Source organism: Thalia democratica, chromosome 3 (genome assembly GCF_965202585.1).
Source record: "Thalia democratica chromosome 3, ktThaDemo2.hap1.1, whole genome shotgun sequence".
Taxonomy (NCBI): Eukaryota; Metazoa; Chordata; class Thaliacea; order Salpida; family Salpidae; genus Thalia; species Thalia democratica.
The window spans coordinates 55,148,870-55,175,085 of record NC_139167.1 but is presented as its reverse complement, the minus strand read 5'-3'; the positions used below and the strand labels follow the sequence as shown (position 1 = coordinate 55,175,085).

The following is a 26,216-nucleotide window of genomic DNA, read 5'->3' as shown; positions in this document are numbered from 1 at the left end:
TGTTTACAAGAACTTTTTTGGTTACTGCTGGTGCAAACTTTTGGGTAAAAATAATTATTTAAAGTCCAAATTGTGAAGAAAAAAGTTTTTGTAAACTTGTTTGAATGCAACATTGGCAGAAAGCTAATAAGTTAACACAAATTTAGAATCTTGTGAATAAATTTGAATTTTAGTTTATTAGTTTAGCTGAAAAATATTTAAAGACAAAATAAACTGTTTGGCCTGACGATACAGGGGTCCTAATGGTAGATTTGAAAACTCTCTAGGTTTTGCAAAATTGAAACACACCTTAAGACACAAGGACAAAAGAAAATATAGAAGACTTTTTTCGTTTGTGGTACAATCTGATCAATAGATCCACTTCAAATTTTAATTATATGGTGCTTAGGATGATAATCCTAAACATATTTAAAATACGTTGCTTGTTTAATGCAGTGCTTCTTAAAATGAAACAATAAAACAAAAGTTATTTTCCTGTACACAGACAATATTATTCTTATTTAGAATATTCAAAAATATAAATTCAAATAACAACTTACTATTTAAAAACTTTTTTTTTGATATTTTATCAAGTTTTAGTGTTTAAGGCCATGGGGGGGGGGTAAGTTTTATACAAGTTGATCTTATTTTAAAGAGTTTTTCTAAGCTTGAAGATGCTTTTTATTGTTTAAAAAAATTCAAATTATTTTTTGAGATATGACTAGTCAAAGTCGGGCCGCATATTAGGTTCCCTATATAAAGGGAAAACTAAAACAGCAAAAAAAGATTATTTTATTTAAAATCTATCTCCTCCTACATTTTTTAAGCAATCTTCTACAAACTTTCACAGTCTAATCTTTATGCAAGAACAAAAAACCTTACTTTGCAATTAAAAAGAAAAATTTAAAAATATTATTTTTTTGAAAAAAAAAAACACTTTTTTTTTTTAATTTTTGTGGTAAAATATTTATTTTTTTACATTATTATAATTCTAAAGTAACATTTTTTCCTTTTAATATAAGGAACATTTCCTGAAAATTTGAAGAAGATTGCTTGAAAAATGAAGGAGGAGATAGATTTTTAGTGAATTTTTAAATTTCCGAGAAAATTGACCTCAAAAAATTTGAGGGAAACTTTTTACAAAAAATAAAATATCTTAAAAGTTAAATGATATATTTGAATTCTATAAAAACAGGCTTGTAGTTAATAGTTTAAGGCTTGTAGTTTTTCTACCTAAAAAAAAAGTATTTAAAGCTTTAATATAAAAGCCTAAGTTAATTTTTGTAAAAAAAATGTCGGACCCCCTATGGCCTTAATTTGCTTTCTTGTTTTAATGAAAACTGGTTGTCACAAATTTTTCAGTGATACATACTTATTTATAAAGTATTAAACAGTTTTAAATTTTTATTTTTATACAAGATTTGCCATATAACCTAGAATCGTAAAACCAAGAAATACATCTAATTTTAAAGTTTTGACAATAAAATAAGGAAAAATTGCTGAATTGTTGAACATTATTGGTAATTACCTAGGATGATGTTGCACCGATATCAAATTGAATTATATTATTTTTGATGTTTTTTTAGCCATAACTTTAAGCTAAAAATAAATGTTTTAAGCCTAATATGTTTAGTATAAAAAGATACTTTGTATTAAACAAGCTATATAAATTTATAAACAGAGTTAAATTTATCTATCAAACAAACTTTTAAAACTAAAATTTTTAATTGCTTCTATTTTACAATAGTGTAAACAATATAAAGTATGTAAAATTGTAAAAAAAAAGCAATTAAATATTCACGTTTTATTAGTTTTTGGTAAATAAGTTTGAGGGTATAGGTGGGAGTAAACACCTTTAAATTTGACCTTATTTTATATAGTTTTTACTAAGCAACAAGATGCCTTTTACAGATTTTAAAAATTCAAAATAGTTTTTGAGATATAGCCGGTCAAAGTAAGAGGCAACAATAGGTTTCTTATGGGAGGCACAAACTAAAAAATCAAATAACTAGAAATCACTAAAAATCTATTATCTTCAACGTTTTTTGAGATAACTACCTCAAATTTTTAGGAAATGTTCCTTGCAATATTTAGAACAATATTGTTGGAACAAAAATTAAAAAAAATTAAAAAATGAAAATTGTACAACAAAAAGACAAAAAAAAACTTTTTTTGTTTATTTTTTATATAAAAATTTTATTTTTAATTTTTTTTAACTCTTTCCGACAGAATTTTATAAATATATCAAGGAACACTTCCTAAAAATTTGAGGTAGTTATCTCAAAAAACGTAGGAAAAGAGAGATTTTTAGTTATGTAGTCTATTTTTGCCGTATTAGTTTGGCCTCCCGTAAGGAACCTATTGTTGCCTCCGATTTTGACCGGCTGTATCTCAAAAATTACTTTTAATTATTAAAATCTGTAAAAAGCATCTTGTAGCTTAGTAAAAACTATATAAAAGATCAAATTTCAAAAAAAAAGGTGTTAACTCCCCCATGCCCTTAATTCTATTAAAGTATTTATAAAACATCAATTTTTAGCCTTAAATTATAGTTATTTCAAAGCTATTAAATAAATACATTAATTTATATTGATTACGATATCGTAAAATAAAGTCAATTAAATATTAAGTTTATCATAATTAAATTTAATTCTTACTTTGTTTTTATAAAGCTTGTTTGAAACAAATTATCTAATTAGGTTAAACATAATAGGTTTAAAACATTGATTTTTAGCATATAATTATGGTTAAAAAAGACATTGAACATGATGTTTTTTGAGTTTGGTATTGGTGCAACATAATCCTAGGAAATTACCAAAATTTAAAATTAATTAAATATTTTAAGTATTCAGTCGTTTACTTGAAAGTTTAACTGACACAAAATATTTTTTTTAATTTTTGCTACAATAAACTAGTAAAGTTTGTACAAAAAAAAAATACTGCATAAAGTATTTGAAAAATATATAACAATAAAATATAACATTATTTTATTAAACCATTAAGCAAAAGAATTTTTTTTCTATAAGTAAAGCTGCTGATGAAGTATGTTGTTGATAATATTACAAAAAATTCAGTAATTTAAATATAGCCAGTTTTTCAATATATAATGTTTTTAGTTTTGTACTTGTTTCTTGTTTTAAAAGTTCATTGATAATTTTATTTTAGTTACCGTAAATAAAATTAGTTTTTATTTCAAAAATCTTTCAAGATATATTTATTGAAATTTTTTAGGAAAAAGTTCTGGTGAATTGAGATTTGTTTGAGGAACAAACATAAACTTAACTAGCTTAGATAGAAACTGAGAAACCTTGAGCTTGATACTTTTTGAAAAAAAAACCTGGAAATGTGAATATTATTTACATTTAAAATCATAAATTTAAATTACTCAAGAAATTAATATTTTTTACAACTTTTTTCAATATAATTCAGAGTTTTTATTATAAAACACATTTAAAGTAACATTTCAATATATTTTCACTAATTTTCTACTATATAAAACATTTTTTTACTTGTTTTAATTTTCTACTAAAAATGGAATAGAAAACTTGTACTTAAAAAAGACTCGGAAAAGAAATTTAAGTAACTAGATAAGAAAGTTCTAAAACACTGTTGGCATCCTAACATAAGACTATTTTAGTTGTATTAGTGCTAAAACAATCTTATGACAAAGCCTTTTTTGAATTTAATTCAGAAATAAAAACAGATTTATATGGAGTAAAACATATTTAAAATATTAAAACAGTATCTTTTTTGTATTAACTCAAAATATTAACAACAGCTTTTAAATCAAAAGTTTAGTTTTCTACAAAAGTGATCAATAAATAATTGTAACAAAAAACTAGTTGAGTTAAATAAAAACTTCTCAAAAAAAATCAAAAAAACCTAAATGAAAATTGTAAAACATGGGAAAAAATAAAAAAATAACTTGACAAAAAAAAACTAGTGACCACTAATGTCTCTTAAATTAGTTTTTTAGCAAAAAAATGTTTTTGTTCAAGTAGTAGTTAGTAATGTTTATTGAACAACAAAAAAAAAGGAACTCAAAATATTTGGTCCAAGGACCTTGTGCCTGAAAAAACCTTTTGGTTATTGAGTTGCACACCACTTGGATACTTTTTAACGTCTTGTCCAGTACTAGCAGAACCACCTAAGCAGTTATACAATGTTAGGGGGAAGGGGTAACCATTTTAGCTGGTAATACCTGAAAAAACTTAAAACAACACTTAAAAAAAATTAATTAAGGTTACTATAAAACCCTGAATCCTGAAAATCCCTTGAATTTAAAACAGTTATTTCATGGTTAACAATGAATTTTTAGTTAAATACAAAAAGTGTATCATTTACAATAACTATTTTTGCATCACTTAAAATTTATTACACATTTAAAGTAGCATTACAGAGGATTGTCAAAAAACCTATAATTTTAAACTAAAATCACTAAAAAACCTGGACAAACATTAAATTTCAAAGAATTTTTATATGTAAAGAACTAAAAATTCGATTAGATACAAAAAGTATATCATATGTATCTAAAAATTATCATTAGTTTTTTACTAAAAACTATTTAAAGTAGGTTAACAGTATCTTTTCAATGTGGTTATACTATTTAAGACAGTTTTTTACCTCAATATGGCGACACACTCAAGATACTCAAGATAAGTCAGGATATTTTTAGATTTTTGAAAATCTCAATCAGGCAGACTCCAGATAAATTTGTTTTTTAATAAAAAACTCAGTATAGTTTTAAGATCTCAGGCCAGTTATTTTTTAGATTTTGAATGAGACATAGTTAATTTAGTTTCAATGTTTTGTTATTTTATAACAAATTTTGTTGAAGAACGTTAATTTTATTATTTTTAAAATGTTTTAATTTATTTTAAGACTTGAAAAAACTAAGGATAACTTATAACAGTTTTTTTGTCTCAAAGAGTAGGATCCCTGCCTTGAATTTTATTTTTACTAAAAAGGAACCAAAAAACTTTTCCTAAAAAAAAGAAAGAAATTCATGAAACCTGAAGAAAAATTCAAAATATCTTTGGCAACCCTGATTATTGTATATTTTTAATATTATTGGTATTTTGACAGTTTTTTATTTAAAAATTATTTTTGTATTAAAAATGGACAAAATAACTTGTACTTTCAAAAACCTTGAAAAAATTCAGAAAACCTGAAATGTCTTTCAAAAAACCTTTGATAATCCTGATAAACTTAATTTTATACAAAAAATGGACAAAACAGCTTATACTCTTAAAAACCTGGTAGAAAATAATCAGAAATAAAAAATAATAAAAAAATAGTGGTTCAAGTATCCTTGAATATTTAAATTCTATTAAAGGAAGAATTCCTTAAAAATTCTAAAAATTAATTAAAGAATTCTATTAAAAAAATAACGTAACAAATTAAGACCATAGGACAGTGTCCAAGCATTTTTTTTAAAAAACATCATTGGTTTTTATTAGAAGTCTTAAAGTTTTAGATATCAGCTTATTTTAATAAAGTTTTTTTTTAATTTATTTAGATACATTTAATAAAAAAAACTTATAACAGGGGGTGCACAATTATTCAAATTCTGACAGTTCAAATTCTAACAATTGTTTGTGATAGTAAATTATCCCTTTAATAAAAAAAGTTCTTTTGTTACTTCTGTAGTTTTATGAATTAGACATACATAATATTTTTTTTTTAAATATGGTATACTTTTTTAGATATAGTTGAAAGAAGTTGAAAAATTTACTAAAATGTGGCTAGAACAGTCTTGTTTGTAAATTTTTAAATATTTTTTTTTTGTCAAATTAATTAATTTTTGATATGTGACTGATCAAGATATTTTTATAAAAAATATATTTTAGAATTTGATTTGTTAGAAATTGAAAGGTATGTAACCACAGCAGCAATATCACACACTTAGGCTACTCAAGACAACTTAAGATAGCTTAAATAAAAAAACTATCAAATTTTAAAAAAGTCATTTTTAACCTAAAATTTCCATTTTATAATATATAATTATATATTTATTCTTTCAAAAACTTATTATACAAACTAAGTTTCGGTTTTCGAGTTTTAAGTGAAGTTTAAATTTTAGCTAAGTTTAAAAAATTTAAACTTCACCTAAAACTCAGTTTTAATATTAAAATTTGATTTGTTTAGTTTCTTAAGTAAAAAAAATTGATAAAAAATTTGGTTTTACTCTAATTTAATTGTTTTTTTATTATTTTTTTATTTTTAAGCAAAATTCATGAGCTTTTTTAAAGTTTGAGTAGTAAAAATCAATAAATTAAGAAACTAGTAGTTGTATATAATGTAGAAATGGTTTGTTTAAATTAATCAAAAATCATTTTATTGCAAAAATTAAGTTGTTTAATATTATATCAAAAAAGAATAAATTAATTTATCATGAGTTATTTATCAAAACGACAAAAAAAAATTGAAAATTTGACAGATATTACGTACGTAAAACTTTTCTTGTTTGTCAGTTTATGTCACAAGTAGTTTAAGAAGTTGAGATAAATTCCTCAAAAAGTTCTGAACAAATGGATACTGGTAGTACATCAGTGGCAAGCATATTTGAAAAAATCAAAGTCATCAAGTCTACTTATGAAGAAAAACAAGTTAGTCTATGTGTTTAAATATATGTCATCTGTTAAAAAATATAGATATTAATTTTTATAGCTTTTGAGAAGTATACTTTAAAAAAGTTTTTAAATTGAGTAATATTTCACATGTTTAAACTTACCTCCAATAAATTCTCAAAAATTTATTTATATAGACTAGTTAACAAATAATTAGAATAGTTTTTCTAGTTGTATAGTACCAGTACTTTGTGTATTAGTGCGATTGGTTCTTTTACTAGAAAGGGTCTACTGTTTTAAAAGGATCTGTAGGATGTTTTAAAAAATAAGTTAAAATTTATCAAAAATTATAAGATAGGTTACGATGATAAGAAGTAAAAAGAGGATTATTTATTTATATAGCTTTAATGATAAGTCATTATGGTTATAATTTAAGTTTAGTAAATAACTTAAAAAAAGGCAAAGTATACTTATAAAAAAGTATAGATTTTTAAATATTTTTGATTGTTTTTGTATTAGAACAAAAAATGGTTTTACTCTAGGTAATAAATTTGTAATTTCAACTAGTTTTAAATGCCATAACTGTTTTATTGAACTTGAGACTTTTGCAGTAAAAAATGCATTTTTTTACTTATTTAAAAGCAACTTAAATAATATTTTTTTTCCGCAGCTAATTCACAAAGCAAAGTATATAGGCGAGCTTTACATGAAAGCTGGCAAGTACTCAGACGCAATAACCTGGCTTAACAAGTTTGTCCACGTCAATGACAGAGACCCGGTTGCTTTGAAGCATCTTGCGGATTGCTACCTAAAAATTGGGGATGAGTCGAAATCGCTAGAGTACTTGCAAAAGTCGTGGACCGTTAACACTTCTCAGGTTTTAATCTTGTTGTTTGTATAATCTAAGTTAAAAGTTATCAAGTACAAATTTTTTATGACTGAGTTATTGTTCAATTCTACACTTGAATCTTAAAATAATGACTTTTAATATTTATGACACTAATAATTTAATTTGTTTTATATTGTGATTATATTTTAATAATTGATATCCAAGTACTTTAACGTTCAAGTAAAAAAATTTACAAGTCCATACGATAATTTTTGGTCTAAATATTAAAATATATTTTCTCAAATTGAATAGACTTTTAATCTTTTAAACTTTATATTTTAACTTTTTAATACCCTGCTAATGACAAGTATTAACGTAAAGAAAATATCTTTTATCAGAATGAAGTTCTTATAAGAATTGTAGAGATGTATATGAAATCAAAAAATACCAGCAAAGCAGATTTTTGGCTTAGCAGAATGCCAAGAAATATGCAGTCCACAACAAAAGTTTTTGACTTGAAGGTTAAGAAAATAACTTAATAACCTTAATTTTTTATTCTTTCAATTTTGAATATTTTTCAGTATATATTTTATATGTGACTTTTATTATTTTAATTTTAACTATTTTTTCAATGTATATTTTATATGCGACTTTTATTGTTTTAATTGTTACTTTTTTAATTAAAAAATTTATAACTAAAGTAAAAAAGTATCTTCTTAACAGAATTAGTAATTTTTTATTGTGTTTAAAAAAGTTAATTTAATTCGAGAGCAAACAAACTTTTATTTTTAACCTGAGACAAAAACTGATTTTTAATTAAGTTTAACAACATAACAAACACATTTACTATTCAGATGAAGCTGCTTAAACTGAAAGGGTCTTCCAGCGATGTGATTGAAAAAACAGTTTTGAATGAGCTATCCAGAAGGCAGGCTGATATAAACCTTCATGTCAAATACGTCAATTTACTCAAGGTTTCAATATAAAATAATCCTAAAACTTTTAAGGATGTTGTTAGTATAATTTTATTTCAAGAGAATATTAAGGTTACGTTTCAAAAGTAAGAATATACTGTAGAATTTGCAACCAAGAATTGTTTGTATATAAAATTCAACTAATCACAATTGATTTTTGCAGAACAGGAGTGCAGTGGCTGCTTACAACTATTGCAGCAACAAGGACAATTTCAGGCCGGTGCAGCACCTCCTGGAAAGTCCTCAGTGGTGTTCTGCAGTTTCTCAAGTCTACGAGGTCAGTTTTTTTTTGCTATAGTTTTTATAGATTAGTGCCGGACAAACATTTTTTTAATTCTTTTTATTGAGCCTTGTCAATTGAACTTTATAACTTAATTTTAATTGTTTATATTTAGGCTCATTCCACTTTGAAAAATGGAAAACTCCTTGCTTGTGAAGCGCTGAGTAGATGCATCGATGGATATCTTTCAAATTCTAATTTCAACGAGGCTTTTACTGCTTTTTTCAAGTTGGTAGTAATTAGAAACGTTATTATATAACTCTGTCCAAAAAAAATTATTTTGATAAATACTAGATAAAATAACTATGTATAGTTATAGAATAACCAGAACATACTCAAGAAATAATTCAAATTTTGATATTTTTTATTAAAATTTTGTGATGGAAAACTTTAAATTTTGTATATAAACACAATTTTTTATTAGGTTTGACGAGTTGATGTTCACACTGAAAGGTGAGAAACACGCAAGTTGGCAGATTCTCTACAACGAGCTCGTTGCCAGATTGCAATACCAAGCAGCAAATTTGATTCTTCATCTCGCAAATGTTAAGGTGAATTATGTAAAATTGAAACTAAGTGTTAAAAGTATTACAAATTTAAACGAAATTAAAAATTGTAAACTTTATTGAAAAAAATATATTTATATATTATTATTATTATTGGAGTTTATTGTGCAAAGATGGACTCGGGCATTAAAACCCGAGCCGCTTAAACGATACACACGAGAAAAGAAACAAACAAATTACATATACCAGGAAATATATCTTTATTCCGTGTTGCGTACTTCTTTATAAATAATTAGCAGTAAAAAGTATAACATACGAATATTAATTTTAGTATTGTTACTGCATTTGATTTTTACATCTATTTATATTTAATTTTATTCTAATCTCACAGAAGGACATGGAGCCTTCCACAGCGGTGAGCCTGAGCGGCATCCTGTACAAATCGAGCAGCTTGACACTGCCTCCCCAGCCCAATTCCGAGTTCAACGTTTGCACCAGGGGGGAATACCCCGATCTGAACAATAGGTGCCACGTGATGGCGTGCGTGAGGAGCAGCTCGGCCAACCACATGCTTCACGTCTTGAACCAGAACCACCCCGAATTGGTCGACTACCTGCAGGATGTTACTGTGCTGAAGAAGGTAGTTTTTTATTTGGAAATAATTTGTTGCAAAAATGTATTCAATTTTACTTAAGAAATCTTGTTATTCCAATTCTGTTCAAAGGTGTATGTTTTTAAATTTGTTTAATGTACGAAATATTCTTAAGAACCTAACTAAAACGACAACGCAAGTAGTAAAATATTAGACAAAATTGTTTTTTTTCTTTTACAATTAATTATTAAGTATACCATTTTACGTTGTACTTTTTAACAACTTTGTGCTTATGTGCTAGAATTTTTTAGTTAGTTCATTTTCTTAGAAATTAAAAGTTTATTTTCTTTGATGGTGAAATCATTATGTTACAAAAACCATAAATTTTAGTTATAATTTCTCTGAATTAAACTATAACTTTTAAGTTATCTAATACTATACTTTTTTATTCATTATTTTAATTAAAACGAATAAAAAACCCTAAATTAACAATTCAGTGTGGAGCCAGCGTATACGAGTTGCTGTGTGGAAGCACATACGAAAAGTCTTGCGAAAAATCCTTCATATACAATTTCTTCACGCCCGAGCCCCAACGGGAACTTCCTGATTTGTTAGAAACATCTGCAACTGACGACGGTTGGTTATCTTACAATTAAATGCAATTATAATAGTGTATTATATGAACTTAAAATTCAGAAAAGCTTATATTTTCTTTTGTTTTTCAGAAGTATTTAATGAAAACTATACAGTAGAAAACTTAATTGAAAGCAAATATATATATATATTCATGTATGGCGAATTTGGAGAGATTAATTAAGTCACATAATCAAAGGATTTTAAACAAAAGTAATTTAATCAAAAATCAGTGTAATTGCGCCGGTGGCTGCAAATACAATTTGAAGGGGGGCAATTGCCGGTCAGAGAACATTATTTACAAGGCAACAGTTAACTCTGACCTTGAAAAGAAGTTCTACATCGGCTTATGCTCCACTCAATTCAGATTTCGGTATGCCAACCATAAAAAATCCTTTAAAGGTGGTGTATACGAAAATGAAACTGAGCTTTCGAAGTATGTTTGCGGCATTAAGCGCAAAAACATTGATTTTAAATTAACTTGGGAGGTGATAAAAAGAGCACAGCCAATAGCAGAAGGTAACAACCCTGTTTGTAGGCTGTGCTTAAAAGAATCAACAGCCGTTATGTATGCGTTAAAAAAGGAAGGTTGTTTAAATAAGAGGAGCGAATTTATATCGTCTTGTCGACACATAAAAAAGCTTCTCTTAAAACACAACAAATTTTGAAGCATTTTATAGTCAATTAACTGTTGTTTTCGTTGATTTTAGTTGTTTGATTAGTTAGAAGGTAGATCGATTTTTGTACTGAATATTTGTAATGTACAATATTACGTCATACTGTTTTTTGTTTTTTTGCATAACTTTTGTATCTTTGTTTAGTACAGTGCTTTTTATTTTGAATATAACTGGCTGATGATTAAAGCTTTATGAAAAATTAAAGCTTTATGAAACATATGTTCCAGAATTTTTAAAATCGCCATTTCAATAAATTATTTAAAAGCCCTTCAAGTGGGCTCAGTTGAAAGTGTTTAAGTTTAAACATTAACCTTATTTTATATATACTCGTATGTATAAAATAAGGTTATTATTCAAACTTAAACACCTTAAAATCGTACTTTTTCAATAAATTATATATATGTATGAGCTAAATATTTATTTGATTATATAAATAACAATAGGTTTATACGACAGTTTCGTATATGAAATATATAACCTCATATACTTTTCCAAACTTTTCAAAATGCATAAGTTCTTAAACTAACAACATCAGCGTACATTTTCAAACTCAAGCCTTACTGTACAATAAACTTCATTATTACTAGGTCATAATAATTATAAATTTTTCAGATTCTAAATTTCTGTTTAAGATTGTAAATAAACTCTAGCCTATTGATGAGTATATGAGGTTATATATCTCATATACGAAACGGTCGTATAAACCTATTGTTTTTTATATAATCAAATAAATAAATAGATATATATTAATATACTGAACCTTGACAACAGTTGCTACAAAAAGTAAAAATCTGCAACTTATTTTGTGGTTGGCAAGCAGAATTTATCTCCAAGGCAACCAAGATCAGACCAATTTCCTTCCCTGGGTCACAGGTATTTTCCCTGACCTGCAACTCTCCGAAAACAGGAACAGCTCGTAAGTCATTGACTTTACGTTTTAAAAAATGTTTTAGTTTTATTTACTTGAATTTAATGTTACATTTATTTGTTTATAATATTTTATTTGTAATAATAAATTTATTCAAATTATTGTATTTCTCAAAATAATTGTATTTGTTTATTAAAATAAACATATTTTACAAAACGGTGGAAAATTTTACAAAGTTTAAAGAAAAACTTTAGTAACATTTGCCTTCGTAAACATATGTATAAAAATTAACATATTTTTTCAACAAAAAGTGGTGACTTCATAAAAATTTAAAGAAAATTCAACTACAATTTCTAAAATTGTTATATAGTAAGCTAATATTTTACAATAGTGTAATGATTTAAACCTTGTTTACTTGAAGTTCCAATTCCTAGTGCTAACTAAAACATATATAAAAATCACTTTAAAATAAGCTAGTATAACTTTGCTTGATTAAAAAAAGTATTAAAGAGCTTCAGATAAACGATTTAGTTAATATTTTAAGTTTATTGAAGAACTATAGTTTCGCAGTGGTGATATATAAAAAATTTCATTTCTACTGCGAAACTATAGTTTTTAAACTTAAAATACTAACTAAATCGCAATTTATTGATTCACGTGTTTATTTATTAAACAATGTTTCATTCAACTAATAAGATGGGATTTCCCGTTATAATAAGTATGTCATTATGAAGACCTCATCTGTTGTTATTGAAAATCTATAGTTTTGCAGTTGTGAAAAAATTATATATATATTTTTTAATGTTTATTTTTCTTATATTAATTCTTATATTTTTTAGATTGTAATTTTTTAATAAATTTTTAAAGATCTTCCTGGTCGCAAGTCGAAAGCTTCGGTTGCCACTTTTAAAACAAACTAAAATTTTACCAAAGCAACTCTAGTAAGTAACATTAAACCGAACAGGAAACAGCTGCTCATACTGGACGTGGAGGCGTTCATCGCCGGCTGCGCGTTCACCAACCACGAGACCGTCAGCAAGTGGAAGCTGACGGGCAGGGTGCTGCCGCTGACCGAGCTGCCGCACGTCCTCTGCAGGAACTTCTACACCGAGCAGCAGCTGGAGTGGTGGCGGGCGGCGCTGAAAATTCACTTCAAACTTCCCGTCAAGTTGGTTTTTTTGAGTGAACTTCGTTTTATTTGTAACAAAAGGTTTTTTTCACTTATAAAATTTTTATATTTTTCTTTACAGTATTGTTTTAAAAATTTCTAAAATAAGTTATTATTTGAAGGAAATTTTATTTTAAGCTGTTTCTTAATGCAAATTACGTCATACTATCTTTAACTATGTTAAACCTTCAAGTTCTGGCTCTACTAGGTTGCTTTTTAGTTTAAGGCAGCCAATGTAAAAGTAGTAAGAGAAGTTTTTTGACAGAAACTTTAACAATTTATATAAGTACAATATACTAACTCTTACTATCTAAAAGCAGTTGCAGTTGATTAAAAAAATTCAGAATATGTTATAAACAAATACATAGTTGCTTGCACTGTATTTGGAAACTTATAAATACTTGAAATAGATATAAAATAATCAATGTAAAACGCTTTTAAAACATTACTAAGTCAGCGCGGAAACTTCTAAAGCAACAAAACATAGTCGCATAGACATCAGTAAATATGCCATTTAAAGTTTTTGCTATTAATTTTGTAACCCAAAAAGTTTCACTATACATGATAAAGTTGTTATTATGAAACAAAGAACTTAATCATATGTAATGCAACCCTTCCATGTAAATTAATCAAAACAGATTAATAACGGCCAACATAAAGTCTCACTTTCTCCAGCACACATTTCACAACAGCTGCATATTTTGAATTGCCCGCCGTTTTCGCCATGCTAATACGTATTTTGACGTAACAGACGTTAACTTTGTCCAATATTTAAATGCGTAACGTTATTCTGAAGATTATTTTCATGTTCAATAGCTTATTAAATTTTTTTTTAAGTTTTTTATATTTTTTACGTGAAGCTTTAAATAAAATCATGAATAAAATAAATTTAACGTAAAAGACGTTGACTTCATACAATTTTCATTGTGTTAATTTCATTCTTATTCTGAGGATTATTTTCATATATGACAACTAATTTGAAATAAATTTGTAGTTTTTCATTTAAACTTTTCTTATTTATATTGTTACACACAGTTTTAAATGACTAAAATGAAATTGATAATCAGTAACTTTTTAAAAGTCTAATGTATTAAAAATAAATTAAAAACTGTATTTGTAAGTATACTTCAATTAGCATAAACTCTGTCAAGTATTTTTTTTTTGTGTATTTTGTACTAAATATTTAATTTCTTTCTGTTTTGTTAAGTTAGTAAAGTAAAGATTACCAAAGTAAAGTATATATAAATTAAAAATTTAGTTTAACAAAAGTATTGAAATTACAATTAGTTATTAGTAATTATGCTTGTCATATTATAGCATGGTAGAGCTTAATTAGATACATAAAATTATAAAAGATTGTTTTGTAATTAAAATTTACACTAGTAGGACTTTTAAAGCCACTATAATTGAAAAGTTTAATCAAATATTAGTTAACATCAATTACAAATATTTATCTAATTACTAATTATGCTTGTTATATTATAGTGATTGGCAGAGCTTATTTTGATGTAAAAAATTAGAACTGTTTTGTAGTTACGTTTAATATGCCAAATAGTATTTAGCTAACTAATTAAAACTTGTTACAGTGTGGTGGAGCAACAGCGTCTCAAGCGGATCTTGATGCAAGGAATGGAACAGTTGAGGGGAAACACCGGAAACGGGATGCAGTGCCAATTATTGTGCAAACTAGCTCAATACTTCCAATCAAAAGTGAGTGCTGACAATAAAAAATAATAGAAAACCCTAAATGTGTTTGTTTAATACAGTTTTATTAACACATCAAAATTATACACATTTCATGTTTTTGTAATAGTTTTACGTTTTGAAATTTACACGATTTACTTATCAATCACGCACCCAAGTAAGCAACTACGAACAACGAGTATCGCACAGGCAAGTTTGATGGGAGTCGCGAACAAGGAAGTGTGGAGCTTGTACATGAAGCGAGCCGCGTTGTACTGGGTTCAAGCCACACCGCAGCTACTGGACGCCGTAGATGGCAACGAGTATTCGAGCAATCAGCAGGAAAAATCAATATTCCCTCACTCGTTCGAATCTTGCGATCAAGATGAAGCTGTCAAGTTGGTTTTTTGTTAACTTTTTGCTAATTTTCACATGCTCTTTGTTAAATGAACTTTTCTTAAAGTTTGAGTGTTTACATTCATATGGTTTTGTGATATATATATATTTTTTCATTATATTTACCTTTAGAATTTAAATAATCCCCCATTAGTATTTTGTTGAAAAATATGATTAACTGAAAAACTTAACATTTCACGTGCAGGTTGCTGTCTTCCGCGTACGAATGCCAGGGAGACTTGGCCGACTTTCAGGGAAATTCCGAACGCGCCTTGCAGCTCTACGCCAAATCTGAATCTCCCCAGGCCTCGTTTAAAAGAGTCAGTTTTTATACAAGTTTTAACAAGAAGCTTTTAAATTAGTTTTATTTCCTGTTTATTGTTAAATAAGTCTTATACAGTGTAAACTGTTTTGTCTTCAGTTTAAAGTTTTATGTAGTTAAGTTTTAAGTAGATACTGTTTAGTTGTGCAAGTAGAATTAAAGAATACATTCTAGGCGAACGTTTACAAGAAAATGGCCGACAAAGAAAAGAAAGTTGAAAGAAGCTTTATGGGTCAAATTGATGAAAAAGCAAAAGACCTTTTGGAGATGGTAAGTAGTACTGTAGTGTTTCCATAGAGATAGCATAGTGCTGATAATAAAGTTTTCCAAATAGAAAAATATTACAATTACCACAAGTTTTTAGCAACATCTTGTTTTACCTTCACATGTGTATTCTTTCTATTTAAAATTAAAAATTTATATTCTTAAATCTTAACGATGTAACAGTACCGCAGCTGTCTCAAAATGACGCTCGTTCGCTTGCAAGACAAGCCTGATGAGGATCTCAAGTCCGAAGTGTACGATTTGCTCGTGCAGAACCCCCCACCCAACAAGGTTCAGTCTGCGAACAACAGCCACCTCGAAACTTCTTTGAAAGGTGGTTTGAAAGTTTTGAATTGTGTCTTGGTGTTTTTTTCGTAGCCGTGAATGTGAACGTTTGTAATTTTTTTCAGAAAAATCCTTGCTGATCGAATCTCCACCAAAAGCTCCGAAAGTGAAGGTAAGCTTTTCAAAAATTGCTATTTTATTATCAGTTTTATTAATTGATAATTTTAATAACTGTTACCGCGACTGTAAAACACTATTGTTTTATGCAGACCCCTGAAAAACCCGTTCAAGCAAGTTCCACCGTTTTGAATTCCAACACACAAGATCTGCTCATCCAACAAATGATCACGTTGACTGTGAGTTTCAACTTTTTTAAAAGTTGTTGTTGTAAACCACCAATATTATAACAATTAAGTTACTTAAATCGTCCTCCTCAGCTAATTTTGAGTTTCTTGTTTCATCCTATTGATGAAACAAATCCCAAGTTTGTGCATAGTTTTTACAAAACTACAGTTGTTTAAACAAGTGAACTTTCTTATACAGAAAGCTGTTGAGAGCCTGAAGGTTGAAATGGAGGAGATGCGAAGGGAGAGGAGAGAAGAAAGATCTCAAATGACGCAGATGACTCAGATGAACAGTTCTCAAATACCCACCACACCTCAAATACCAAGCACCCCTCAAATGCAAACTCCGATGAGAGCCCCGCCAACAACTCCTTATCACATGCAGGTTCGCAGACTTGTAATTTTTTCCCAGAAATGGAAATGTGTAATAGATGCTCTTGAGTATTAAGATTGTTTTTTGATTATCATGAAAAGACGAGAGTCATTTGATTGCTTTTCTGAATATTCATTTCTTTATATTTTAAGATTAAATATCAGTTGTACAGTTCTATATGCTTTAAGTGCTTAAAAAGTTTTCTGATGATATTCTTGTGCCAAAACTGTTAACAGTGTTCTTAATAGTTTTGAAACTACTTTAAAAAACAATGTCTTGTACTTCTAATAACTAAATATTTTTTTATTTATTTTCAAAATGGTAAACCAGCATATAAGACAGGTAGATAGCTGAAATAAAACAACAGGGTCGCCAAAATACCTGGAATCCTGGAAAAACCTGGAATTTGAGTGATTTTGAAATAAAACCTGGAATAAAAATTTTTTATATGTTAATAAATACTTAAATTTTGATTTGGCACGAAAAATCTATCATTTAGGTAAATATTTTTTTCATCATCAAAACTTTTCTTAATTAAAAAAACACATTTAAAGTAATTTTTTGGTATCTTTTCGATGTTTTTATACTACTTAAAACAGTTTTTTACCTTAACTTTAAGCTTAAATAACACCTAAAAACGAGTACTTTTAAAAACTTGGAAGAAATTCAGAAAACCTGGAATAAATTTCTTGAAAATCAGTGGAAATCCTGAAACAAATAAAAACTATTATATAACTAAAAGTTATTTTATATGTTATATTTATCCACTTGTTTTTCAGCCGGGTATCCCGTACAACCAAAGCACGCCCATGGCAACCGGCATGTACCCGCAGCAACCGTTTCCCCAGCAACCCCAGTTTCCGCCCCAGCAACAGCAGGTGTACATCCAACCCCACATCATGGGTTCCCCCATGCCTCAATATTTCGTTCCGCACCAGCAGTTCGCACCCCAGCAACCCCAGGCTGTCATGCCAACCAACATTCTCGCTCAGAAGCTCAGCACTCAAGGTTGGTAGTTATTTTGTAAAGTGGTTTGAGTAAATAAATGAATTTGAAGTGTATAGTTATTACTTAAGTATGATTGTGATAATTGTTTAACTCATTATATTATATTTTCAGAATTGTTGTACTCTTTAATGAACTATGTATACAAGAAAGAAACTTATTTTTAAAAGAAAAAAAAGAGTTTTAATCGAAAAAATATCTGTCTAAATGAAAGCATGTGAGCGAACAAAAGTATCTTAATGTAAATTTGACTTAGTCAGTAAATTTGACTTAGTCAAATTTAATCATTGACAGTAAATGATTAGACAGTAAATTTGACTTAGTCAAATTTAATCATTGACATTTTAATCACTTGCTCAGACTGCATTAAAATCATACTTTTTGTATGTTTCATATATAGTTAAAAGAAGCCTGAAATTTTCAGATCCGGCAGAGCTGAAGAAGAAGCTGACCAACTCGTTCGAAATACTTTCGACCAATCAGCAGCGCGATGTGGCGGCAGCTAGCGGTCGAAATGATTACGAGGAATATTCGTACGACGAAGAATATGAGTACCAAGGAGAACCGGATTACGTTAGTGGATTTGTTTGTTTCAGAATATTTGTATTACCACTTGTGTTTTTTTCAAATTTAAAATCTAGTTTGTACTACGATTTTAAGTGAATTAGTTTATAATGTTTGTGATTTTATTTCGTGTTTAAATCTATTCAATTTTTTGATGAAGTTTAATTAAATGTTTATTCAGATATATGTCAGTGGATTCGTTTTTAATCTGACCAGTTCCAATTTATCATATATATTTGAATTTACTTGGTGCTTTAATTAAGTTTACTTGATTGATTTTTTTTTGTACAGGAAGTTGAATTGGAAGATAAAAAAAGCGAAACAGTTTCGCAGTTTCTCAGCAAGTTTAAGAAGCCTGAACGTTAGTTATTTTACATTTATACAAAATATTTCAAATTAATCAGTTATTACATTTTAGTTTTTTTGTGGCCAAAGTTTTTCAAATTAATTGCCTTCAAAAGTTTTAAATATTTTTTTTTTAAATTTGACTAGTCCAGTTTTCAAAGTTGCCCAAAAAGTAAAGCAAATAGAACAATGCTTTTTATTTAATTAGTATTAAGTTATTTCACTAATAATTTAAAACAAAATAACAAAATGTATAACAAACATTTATCAAGCTAATTCAATTCTCGCAATTTACTCATGTCAAAGAAAAAAAGCAATTACACAATTTTTTATTTAACTAATATAAATTTGTTCTACTTGATATTAAAAACAAACCAACATCATGTATTTGCTTGATTATAATACTTCTACTAAACCTTGAACTAATACAGTAGACTACCGCTTAAGTACGCACTTTTTTTGGTACGCACCCCGCCTTAAGTACGCACTTATCCAGAAAGACAAAAAATTCTAATTTTACATTTGTTCAAAACTTTCAGAATACCTGCAAAAGAAAGGCTAATTTTAATGTGACATAATAAAAAACTAGTTAACCACAAAAACTAGTTACAAATTTTATAAAGTCAAAATAAGCATATGAAAAGAAACAACAACAACAACAAAAAACTAAAGTTAAAAAAAAAAATAATGAGCATGTTGTCATTTTGCACTTATACTATAAATGTTTTTACTGATATAAACTTTCTTACAAAAACAGTCCTGAAACGTTTTTCTTTAAAAAAAAAATCAAACACTTTTTAGCTAATGGAAAATTATAATAAGTGTATTACACTTTCTAAATTAAATGTTTAATAAAAATCTCAGCTATACAAAACAAAACTAGGTTTATTCTAAACCGAAACTAGTTCAAACAAATAACAAATAACAGAAAAATGGTTTTAAGTAATAACTAAACTTAGCTTGACTAGCAATCTATTCAGAATAAAAAAATAAATCTTGGCTCTATTTCATCATGTCAAAAAGTGTGAGCTAAATTTCATATTATACTATGTCGTCAAAAAGTACGCACTACCCGTGCTAAGTACGCACTTTTTGGTCGGGTTCAATTTGCGTACTTAAGCGGTAGTCTACTTTATTGTTACGTTTTTATTCAAAGTATCATTTTATATCCGCAGAGACCGAATCGTTCCAGTCGCCGGAGCAGATGGTGAAGGAGAACCAGATACTGAAGTTGAACGAGAAGAAGGAGAACGAGGACAAGAGGAGGCGGTCGGTGGTGGAAATCGAACAAAACAAGTCGCTGCCCCCCGTTGTCGAGGTAAAAATATTTGTTGTTGATGAAACAAGCTTACTTAGTTGTGAACATGATATAAACAATAACGACAGTTTGCAAAGCAGTATTTTTAAGGTTCATGTATATTGTGAGTGATTTTCTTTGTTTGTTATTTAAACAATACTTTTTAAAATTTTAGTGAAGTTTTTTAAACACCTGTTTCTTATTACTGAAAAATAAACGTTGAAAATGAAAACTATCACCAAGCTTGAAATAGTTCCGTGCTGAGAATAAAAGTATCAGTAACTACAAACACGATACTCAAGACAAAAGTTTCAACAAACACACAAAAGTATAAGTTTCAACAAACACACAAAAGTATAAATATCAACAAACAAACAAAAGTATAAATTTCAACAAACAAACAGGTGTCGACGGGCGAGGAAGACGAGAGGCTGGTGTTCGTCGCCAGGTGCAAGCTGTACAGGTGGAGCGACAAGCAGTGGAAGGACAGGGGCATCGGCAAGATGAAGGTGCTCGTCGGAAAGACGACGGGAAAAACCAGGCTTCTCATGCGGAGGGAACAGGTTCGTTGCTGTGATTTTTTGCCACACATTTTACAAGCTTGAGAGTAATTTTTTTCTTACAATAGGCGTGAATAATAATATATTATTTTTTTGGTTTTGACTTTCTTTAATGCTGTTACAATTCAGCAACACGCGTTATATACGCAAACTGATCAAGTATTTTTACAACTAATTTTCGAAACTCAGTTATGCAATTGAAATAACTGCGCAAGTGATAAACTTTTTTACACCACAACAGTTTCCAAAGGTTAAACAATATTTATAAAACTTAACTATGCATGATAAAGTATATATAGCTATCAATACTTTCAGAGTTGCTAGCTCTCATACGGTTTCATACGTATAAAGCACCAATTATTTTTACAAAATATCAATACTATGTTTTGAAGAATGTAACGTTCACGGAGCTGCTAGCTCCCAAAACTTTTAACGATGTTTTCGAAAAAAAAGCATAAATTCCAAACAGACTATTATTCCAACTTTACCCACAGGTGCTCAAAATCTGCTGCAACCAGATGGTAACTTCCCAGCACCGCCTGACCGGAATAAAAGAAAACAACGCCGCGGCCAAGGTTATTGCGTGGGCGGCTACCGACTACGCGGAAGACGAGCCCAAAGACGAGAAGTTGTGCGCCAGGTTCAACACTTTATAGTTTAATTATAATGAAAATTATTTTCACTTACAACGACTTATTTTCACTTAATTTCGTTCTAGACTTCATACAATAATTTAACGTGTAACATGATTTTGAAAGTTATTTTCTAATCACTAACTTAATTAAAGGTTCAAGGATAGCAAAACTGCCGAAGAATTTCAGACGATAGTGATGGGGGTGGCGAGAGGGGAATCCCCTCCCGACATCTCGATAATCGACGACACCGAAGACCAGGTGGCGCGGCCCCCACAAGGTTTGTGTTGGAAATATATATGTAAAAAAGGAAATGTAAATATTTAAGAACTAGTTTCGTTATGTTTTTTCCAGACTAGTTTCTAATTTGTTTGTCGGAATCCGCAGGGTTAAAAAGATTTTATAAACTTTTACTTTGTTACCTACTTGGCACCCGCAAGGTTGTTTGATTGTTATTAAGCATATTGTTTAGTTATTATAATGTTGTAAACCAGGTAAAGTGAGCGATATTGCCCATTTTAGAGTTTATTTTGGCCATTAGAGGTAATGACCAGTAAAACAGCTAAAAAGTTATAATCTTATAAAAGGGGGCAAGTATTTTTAAAGTATCTGCCTAATGAGCGATTATAAAGATTATATAGGAAGCCCTGTAACCTAAAAAAAATTACTTTAACACTTACTAATTATCAAACGTTTACTAATTGTTATTTACTAATCACAGAAGGAACTGTTGAAGACGCGGATGAAAATAAAAAGGAAGTCACCGAGAAAGTTCCAGAAGCTAGCAAACCTGCTCCGGTCGTTCAAAAAGCTCCGGTCGTTCAAAAAGCTCCAGTCGTCGAAAAAGAAGCTGAGCAGCCTTCGTTTTTGAAGCAGCCTACCCTCAAGTTTGGCGAGAAAACAAACACACCCTCCGTGTTTGGGGAAAAACCGTCTGTCTTTGGCGAAAAACCGGAAAAACCGTCTATTTTTGGAGGCATTGCGAGCGCCATGAAGTCTACGATTGGCTCAGATGCAAGCCTGGCCAAAAACCCGTTTTCATTCAACTTTGCGCCTAAAAAAGGTTTGTAGCAAAATATTTTCTATAAATTATCTTTCATCACAATTCAATTTCATTACAATTTAATATGTTTGTTTTATATTCCGACGAACTTGCTTCGCTAGGATCTGTATTAAAACTAGCTTTCAACTTTGATTGCTTGAAGTAATCTACTAGTGTGATAAAACTTTCTTTGAAATAATTACAGTTGAAGAACCGGCTAAAGTGGATGAAGCTAAGGAGAAAAGCGAAGATCTGATTGGCGAGGAAGGACCGGCAATTGAATTGAAGGAGAATTTGCCCGACATCGTTCAAGTCAACACGGGAGAAGAAAATGAAGACGTTAATAATTTGCTATTACTTTAATAAATATTTTTTTGAAATCACATGAATATGTTTTTGTTTTTGGGAAAGAAAATTAATACTTGTTGCCTTTTAATTCATGGTGGATCTAAAAATAGTATTTATACATTCTTTTGGGTAATAAGTAGATAATGTTACAAAGTTTAAAAAGCTAGAAAATAGTTCTCACAATTGATTCCCGCAGAAAACTTTTTATTTACTTACAATTATTTTTTACTTGAATTTTATTTCAGGAAGTATTCAACGAGCGCGCCAAGCTGTACAGGTTTTCGGATGGCCAGTGGAAGGAGAGGGGGTTGGGACAGATGAAAATTCTCAAGCACAAGACGAAAAACGTCCACAGGGTTCTCATGTGGCGCGAACACGTTCGTTTATTTTGTTTGCGTTTTGTTATAAATAGATATGACAATTTTGGAAGACTGTTAAATTTTCACCCTTTTTCTTGTTTTCAAAACCAAGTAAGAAATGTGCAGCTTTGCAATTAAAATTTGCAAAAAATTTTAAATCACTCTAAAAAAGTCATTCAACATCACCCAAAAAATATAAGTTTCAAAATTCCTTTTTTTTCACGACAACTTCTTGCCACGAAATCCTAACGGAGGTAAAATAAGATCAACGCAGTTTTGAATTGAAAATAAAAAACAAACAGGTGAAGAAAGCGTGCGCGAACCACTACATCACGCCGCACACCAAGCTGTCCGAGTTCACCAACTCCGCCAACAGCTGGATGTGGACGGCGCTGGACTTCGCCGACCCCGAGCACGAGGTTGAGGGTCGGCAGGAGAAGTTCGTGGTGAGGTTCAAGCTGGAATCGGCCGCCGAGAATTTCAAAAGCACCTTCGACCTGGCCGTGCTGCAGGCGAGGAGGAGCGAGAAAGGTTTGTTGCGCGTGAAAAAATTTGATCGTTAAAAGTTTTTTTTTTAGTCTTTTTTCTGAAATAAGCATCCAATTAGTTCGTTTGAACTTCAAAAGAACACATACATTTCCCAGCTACGTTAAAAGTATTGACACTTACTTTTGATTGTTTTCGGTTTTGGAATCTTAGTTTAATTTAAACCGTAAAAAAAAACAATATGTTTACAATGTTTATATATGTGCTTTTTTTTGTTAATACTTTTAACTTGTAAAAATAAAAAAAAAGTTTTTTGTCAATGCTTTAAAAATAAAGATTTTCTTCGAGATTTAATTTTTTTATCTGCCATAAAGATTATTTAAATTATAATAAAATATAAAAATGTTCATGCTTACAATGTACGCAAACCTAATGAAAAGCTGTTATTGCAGCAAAATCGCCTGTAAAACAAGCTAAGCCTAAGGGAGAGGGTCTTTTGAAACAACTGCTTACTTCAACTGGTTAGTATCTTCATTTTTTGAACTAATACTAATTTATACTGAATTTTATTGTGAAAAAAAAGTTACAAAATTTTTATTTAAAGAGAACTGATATATTACTACAAATATATTTTGAAATTTTAACTATTTTATCAATACTTTTAATTTAACATTTCTTTTTACTTAAAAACACATAAATATACTTAACATTTGTAATAGGGATTTAAATTTCAATCTATTGTAATGTTAACTTATATTGTCATTGCAATTTTTTCGATTGAAATTATGATGTACGTATACAAAATGTGAAAGTAAAAGACACAAAACAATTTATGAATTGTATAGAAAAACCAGCAGCAAAGCCTTGGTCGTGCCCCGTGTGTATGGTGACCAACAAAGCCGATTGCGAAAGTTGCCCCTGCTGCGGAGAGAACAACCCCGACGTGCCCAAAAAACCTGGTTTTTATTGTAAATTATTTTGATTTAACTAATTACCGGCGGTTCTGTGCGCGTTACTTTCAATGGTTGATGACTTTTGTTGTTTTACGACACAAATTTTCAATTGTCTCTGCTTTGGTGAAAGTAACCCCGACATGCATAAGAAGCCTGGTTTTTATTATAATAGTATAAACTACAGTTTAGACTAACTAAGTGTGTGCTTTATTGTTTTTCAAAAATGTAAACTTTTAATTATTTTTACACAGCACCCGAAAACAAGCCATCTTCGGTTTCTTTCGGCGCCCCTAAGAGCAACGGGATCAGCTTCGGAGCTCCTGCTACTTTCGGAAGTGCTAATAGCCAAGCTACTTTCGGTCAAGTGACATTCGGTGCCCCTAAAAACGACAAGGTTACTTTCGGTGCCCCTAAAAGCGACAAGGTGACATTTGGTGCTCCCAAGACCGAGGTAGCCTTCGGAAATGCTAACAGTAAAGTTACATTCGGCGCTCCTTCAAAAGAAGTGACTTTTGGTGCCCCTAAAAACGAAGCTACATTTGGAAGTGTTAACAGTCAAGTCACTTTTGGTGCTCCCAAATCAAGTGACGAATCGAAGCCATCCCAGGGTTTCTCAGGATTCGGCCAATCATCTGAATCTGCTCAGAAGCCGTCAGTGTTCGGCCAATCAGAAGCTCAAAAGCCGTCGGTGTTCGGCCAACCAGAAGCTCAAAAGCCGTCCGTGTTCGGCCAATCAGAAGCTCAAAAGCCGTCCGTGTTCGGCCAATTAGAAGCTCAGAAGCCGTCAGTGTTCGGTCAATCAGAAGCTCAAAAGCCGTCGGTGTTCGGTCAATTAGAAGCTCAAAAGCCGTCGGTTTTCGGCCAATCAGAAGCACAAAAGCCGTCTGTTTTTGGCCAATCAACGCCTTCGACGTTCGGAGGGTTCGGCTTCACTTCCCCTAGCAAATCGGTGTTCGGGCAGAACAGTCCTTTCGGAAAAACCGCCAACGCCACAGCTGACGAGTCTCAAGGGAGCAGCGTTTTCGGAACGCCGCAATCGCAGGTGTACGCCACCCCCGCCAACAAGAACGTTTTCGAATCTTCTCAGTTCAACCCTTTCACCACGCCGCCCACCGTCGCAATAAGCGACAAGATAACGCTGGACGTCGAAGACGATTACCAGATCGTTGACGCCGACGAAGGTGTTTATTTGTTGTTTTTGATTTATTTTTGTATGATGTATAACTAGTTGTCTATTTGATTACTGTATATTTTTCAAAATGAACCTTTTGCTAGTTTGTTTCTCGTATTTTTTCATATCGATTGTTCATGTATACTAATGTATTTTACGAATTTTTATTGTAAAAGTTGCTTAATTTAATTTGTTTTACAGTTGATGACCAAAGTTATGAAAGTTATGACGATGAAACTGATAGTGATACTGGTAAGATAATATATTGTTAATAATAATAATAAAAATAAGTTTAATTCCTACTTAACTTTTTTATAGTTAAAATTTAGATCAATTAAGTCTTAATTTTCGAAAAGTTAATGTATGAATAGCAATATTAATTTTTCGTAACAAACAATCTCACTACAATCCCAATATGATATTATTCGAACACCAAAAAAATCTGGGAGCTTTTTTAAATATAAAATTATTGATATTAATTAGGATCATCAGAGAATGAAGAAGATGCAAGAATGCCAACGACTTGTTCTAATGTCATCAACAGTTCTAATGGTTTACCTGTTATGAGCGCCGGTAACAAACCCAATGACGTAAGTTTGAAATTAATAGCTGCTAATTAGAATTTTTTAATGCTCTTATACTACAGTTCGGTTTGCTTCTTATGAAGATAAAAAAAACAAAATCAATAAAACTTAACGCCAAAACAGGTTCT

At 29.7% G+C, this 26,216-nt stretch overlaps 1 protein-coding gene across 3 annotated transcripts in view; it reads left to right on the top strand.

Annotated features, from left to right (window-relative positions):
• Positions 1-6,428: 6,428 nt before the first annotated feature.
• The window catches only part of LOC145831950 (uncharacterized), a 32,993-nt gene continuing 13,205 nt past the window's right edge, over positions 6,429-26,216 (top strand). The window contains exons 1-35 of one of the 3 annotated variants that reach the window (XM_082939306.1): positions 6,429-6,587; positions 7,219-7,425; positions 7,776-7,898; positions 8,232-8,351; positions 8,515-8,628; positions 8,747-8,859; positions 9,056-9,182; positions 9,532-9,777; positions 10,227-10,365; positions 11,811-11,955; positions 12,872-13,075; positions 14,662-14,785; positions 14,969-15,156; positions 15,360-15,474; positions 15,651-15,746; positions 15,924-16,074; positions 16,151-16,197; positions 16,295-16,381; positions 16,569-16,754; positions 17,522-17,750; positions 18,172-18,320; positions 18,603-18,672; positions 19,832-19,974; positions 20,358-20,516; positions 21,008-21,153; positions 21,301-21,425; positions 21,867-22,208; positions 22,393-22,526; positions 22,781-22,912; positions 23,197-23,425; positions 23,833-23,901; positions 24,226-24,339; positions 24,585-25,514; positions 25,706-25,756; positions 25,988-26,094. In XM_082939306.1, the coding sequence (XP_082795432.1) occupies positions 6,510-6,587; positions 7,219-7,425; positions 7,776-7,898; positions 8,232-8,351; positions 8,515-8,628; positions 8,747-8,859; positions 9,056-9,182; positions 9,532-9,777; positions 10,227-10,365; positions 11,811-11,955; positions 12,872-13,075; positions 14,662-14,785; positions 14,969-15,156; positions 15,360-15,474; positions 15,651-15,746; positions 15,924-16,074; positions 16,151-16,197; positions 16,295-16,381; positions 16,569-16,754; positions 17,522-17,750; positions 18,172-18,320; positions 18,603-18,672; positions 19,832-19,974; positions 20,358-20,516; positions 21,008-21,153; positions 21,301-21,425; positions 21,867-22,208; positions 22,393-22,526; positions 22,781-22,912; positions 23,197-23,425; positions 23,833-23,901; positions 24,226-24,339; positions 24,585-25,514; positions 25,706-25,756; positions 25,988-26,094 (5,739 nt within the window). In that variant the 5' untranslated portion in view covers positions 6,429-6,509. Of the gene's footprint in view, positions 6,588-7,218; positions 7,426-7,775; positions 7,899-8,231; positions 8,352-8,514; positions 8,629-8,746; positions 8,860-9,055; positions 9,183-9,528; positions 9,778-10,226; positions 10,366-11,810; positions 11,956-12,871; positions 13,076-14,661; positions 14,786-14,968; positions 15,157-15,359; positions 15,475-15,650; positions 15,747-15,923; positions 16,075-16,150; positions 16,198-16,294; positions 16,382-16,568; positions 16,755-17,521; positions 17,751-18,171; positions 18,321-18,602; positions 18,673-19,831; positions 19,975-20,357; positions 20,517-21,007; positions 21,154-21,300; positions 21,426-21,866; positions 22,209-22,392; positions 22,527-22,780; positions 22,913-23,196; positions 23,426-23,832; positions 23,902-24,225; positions 24,340-24,584; positions 25,515-25,705; positions 25,757-25,987; positions 26,095-26,216 lie in introns of all 3 variants that reach the window. The other 2 variants (XM_082939305.1, XM_082939307.1) reach the window with 2 other exon arrangements.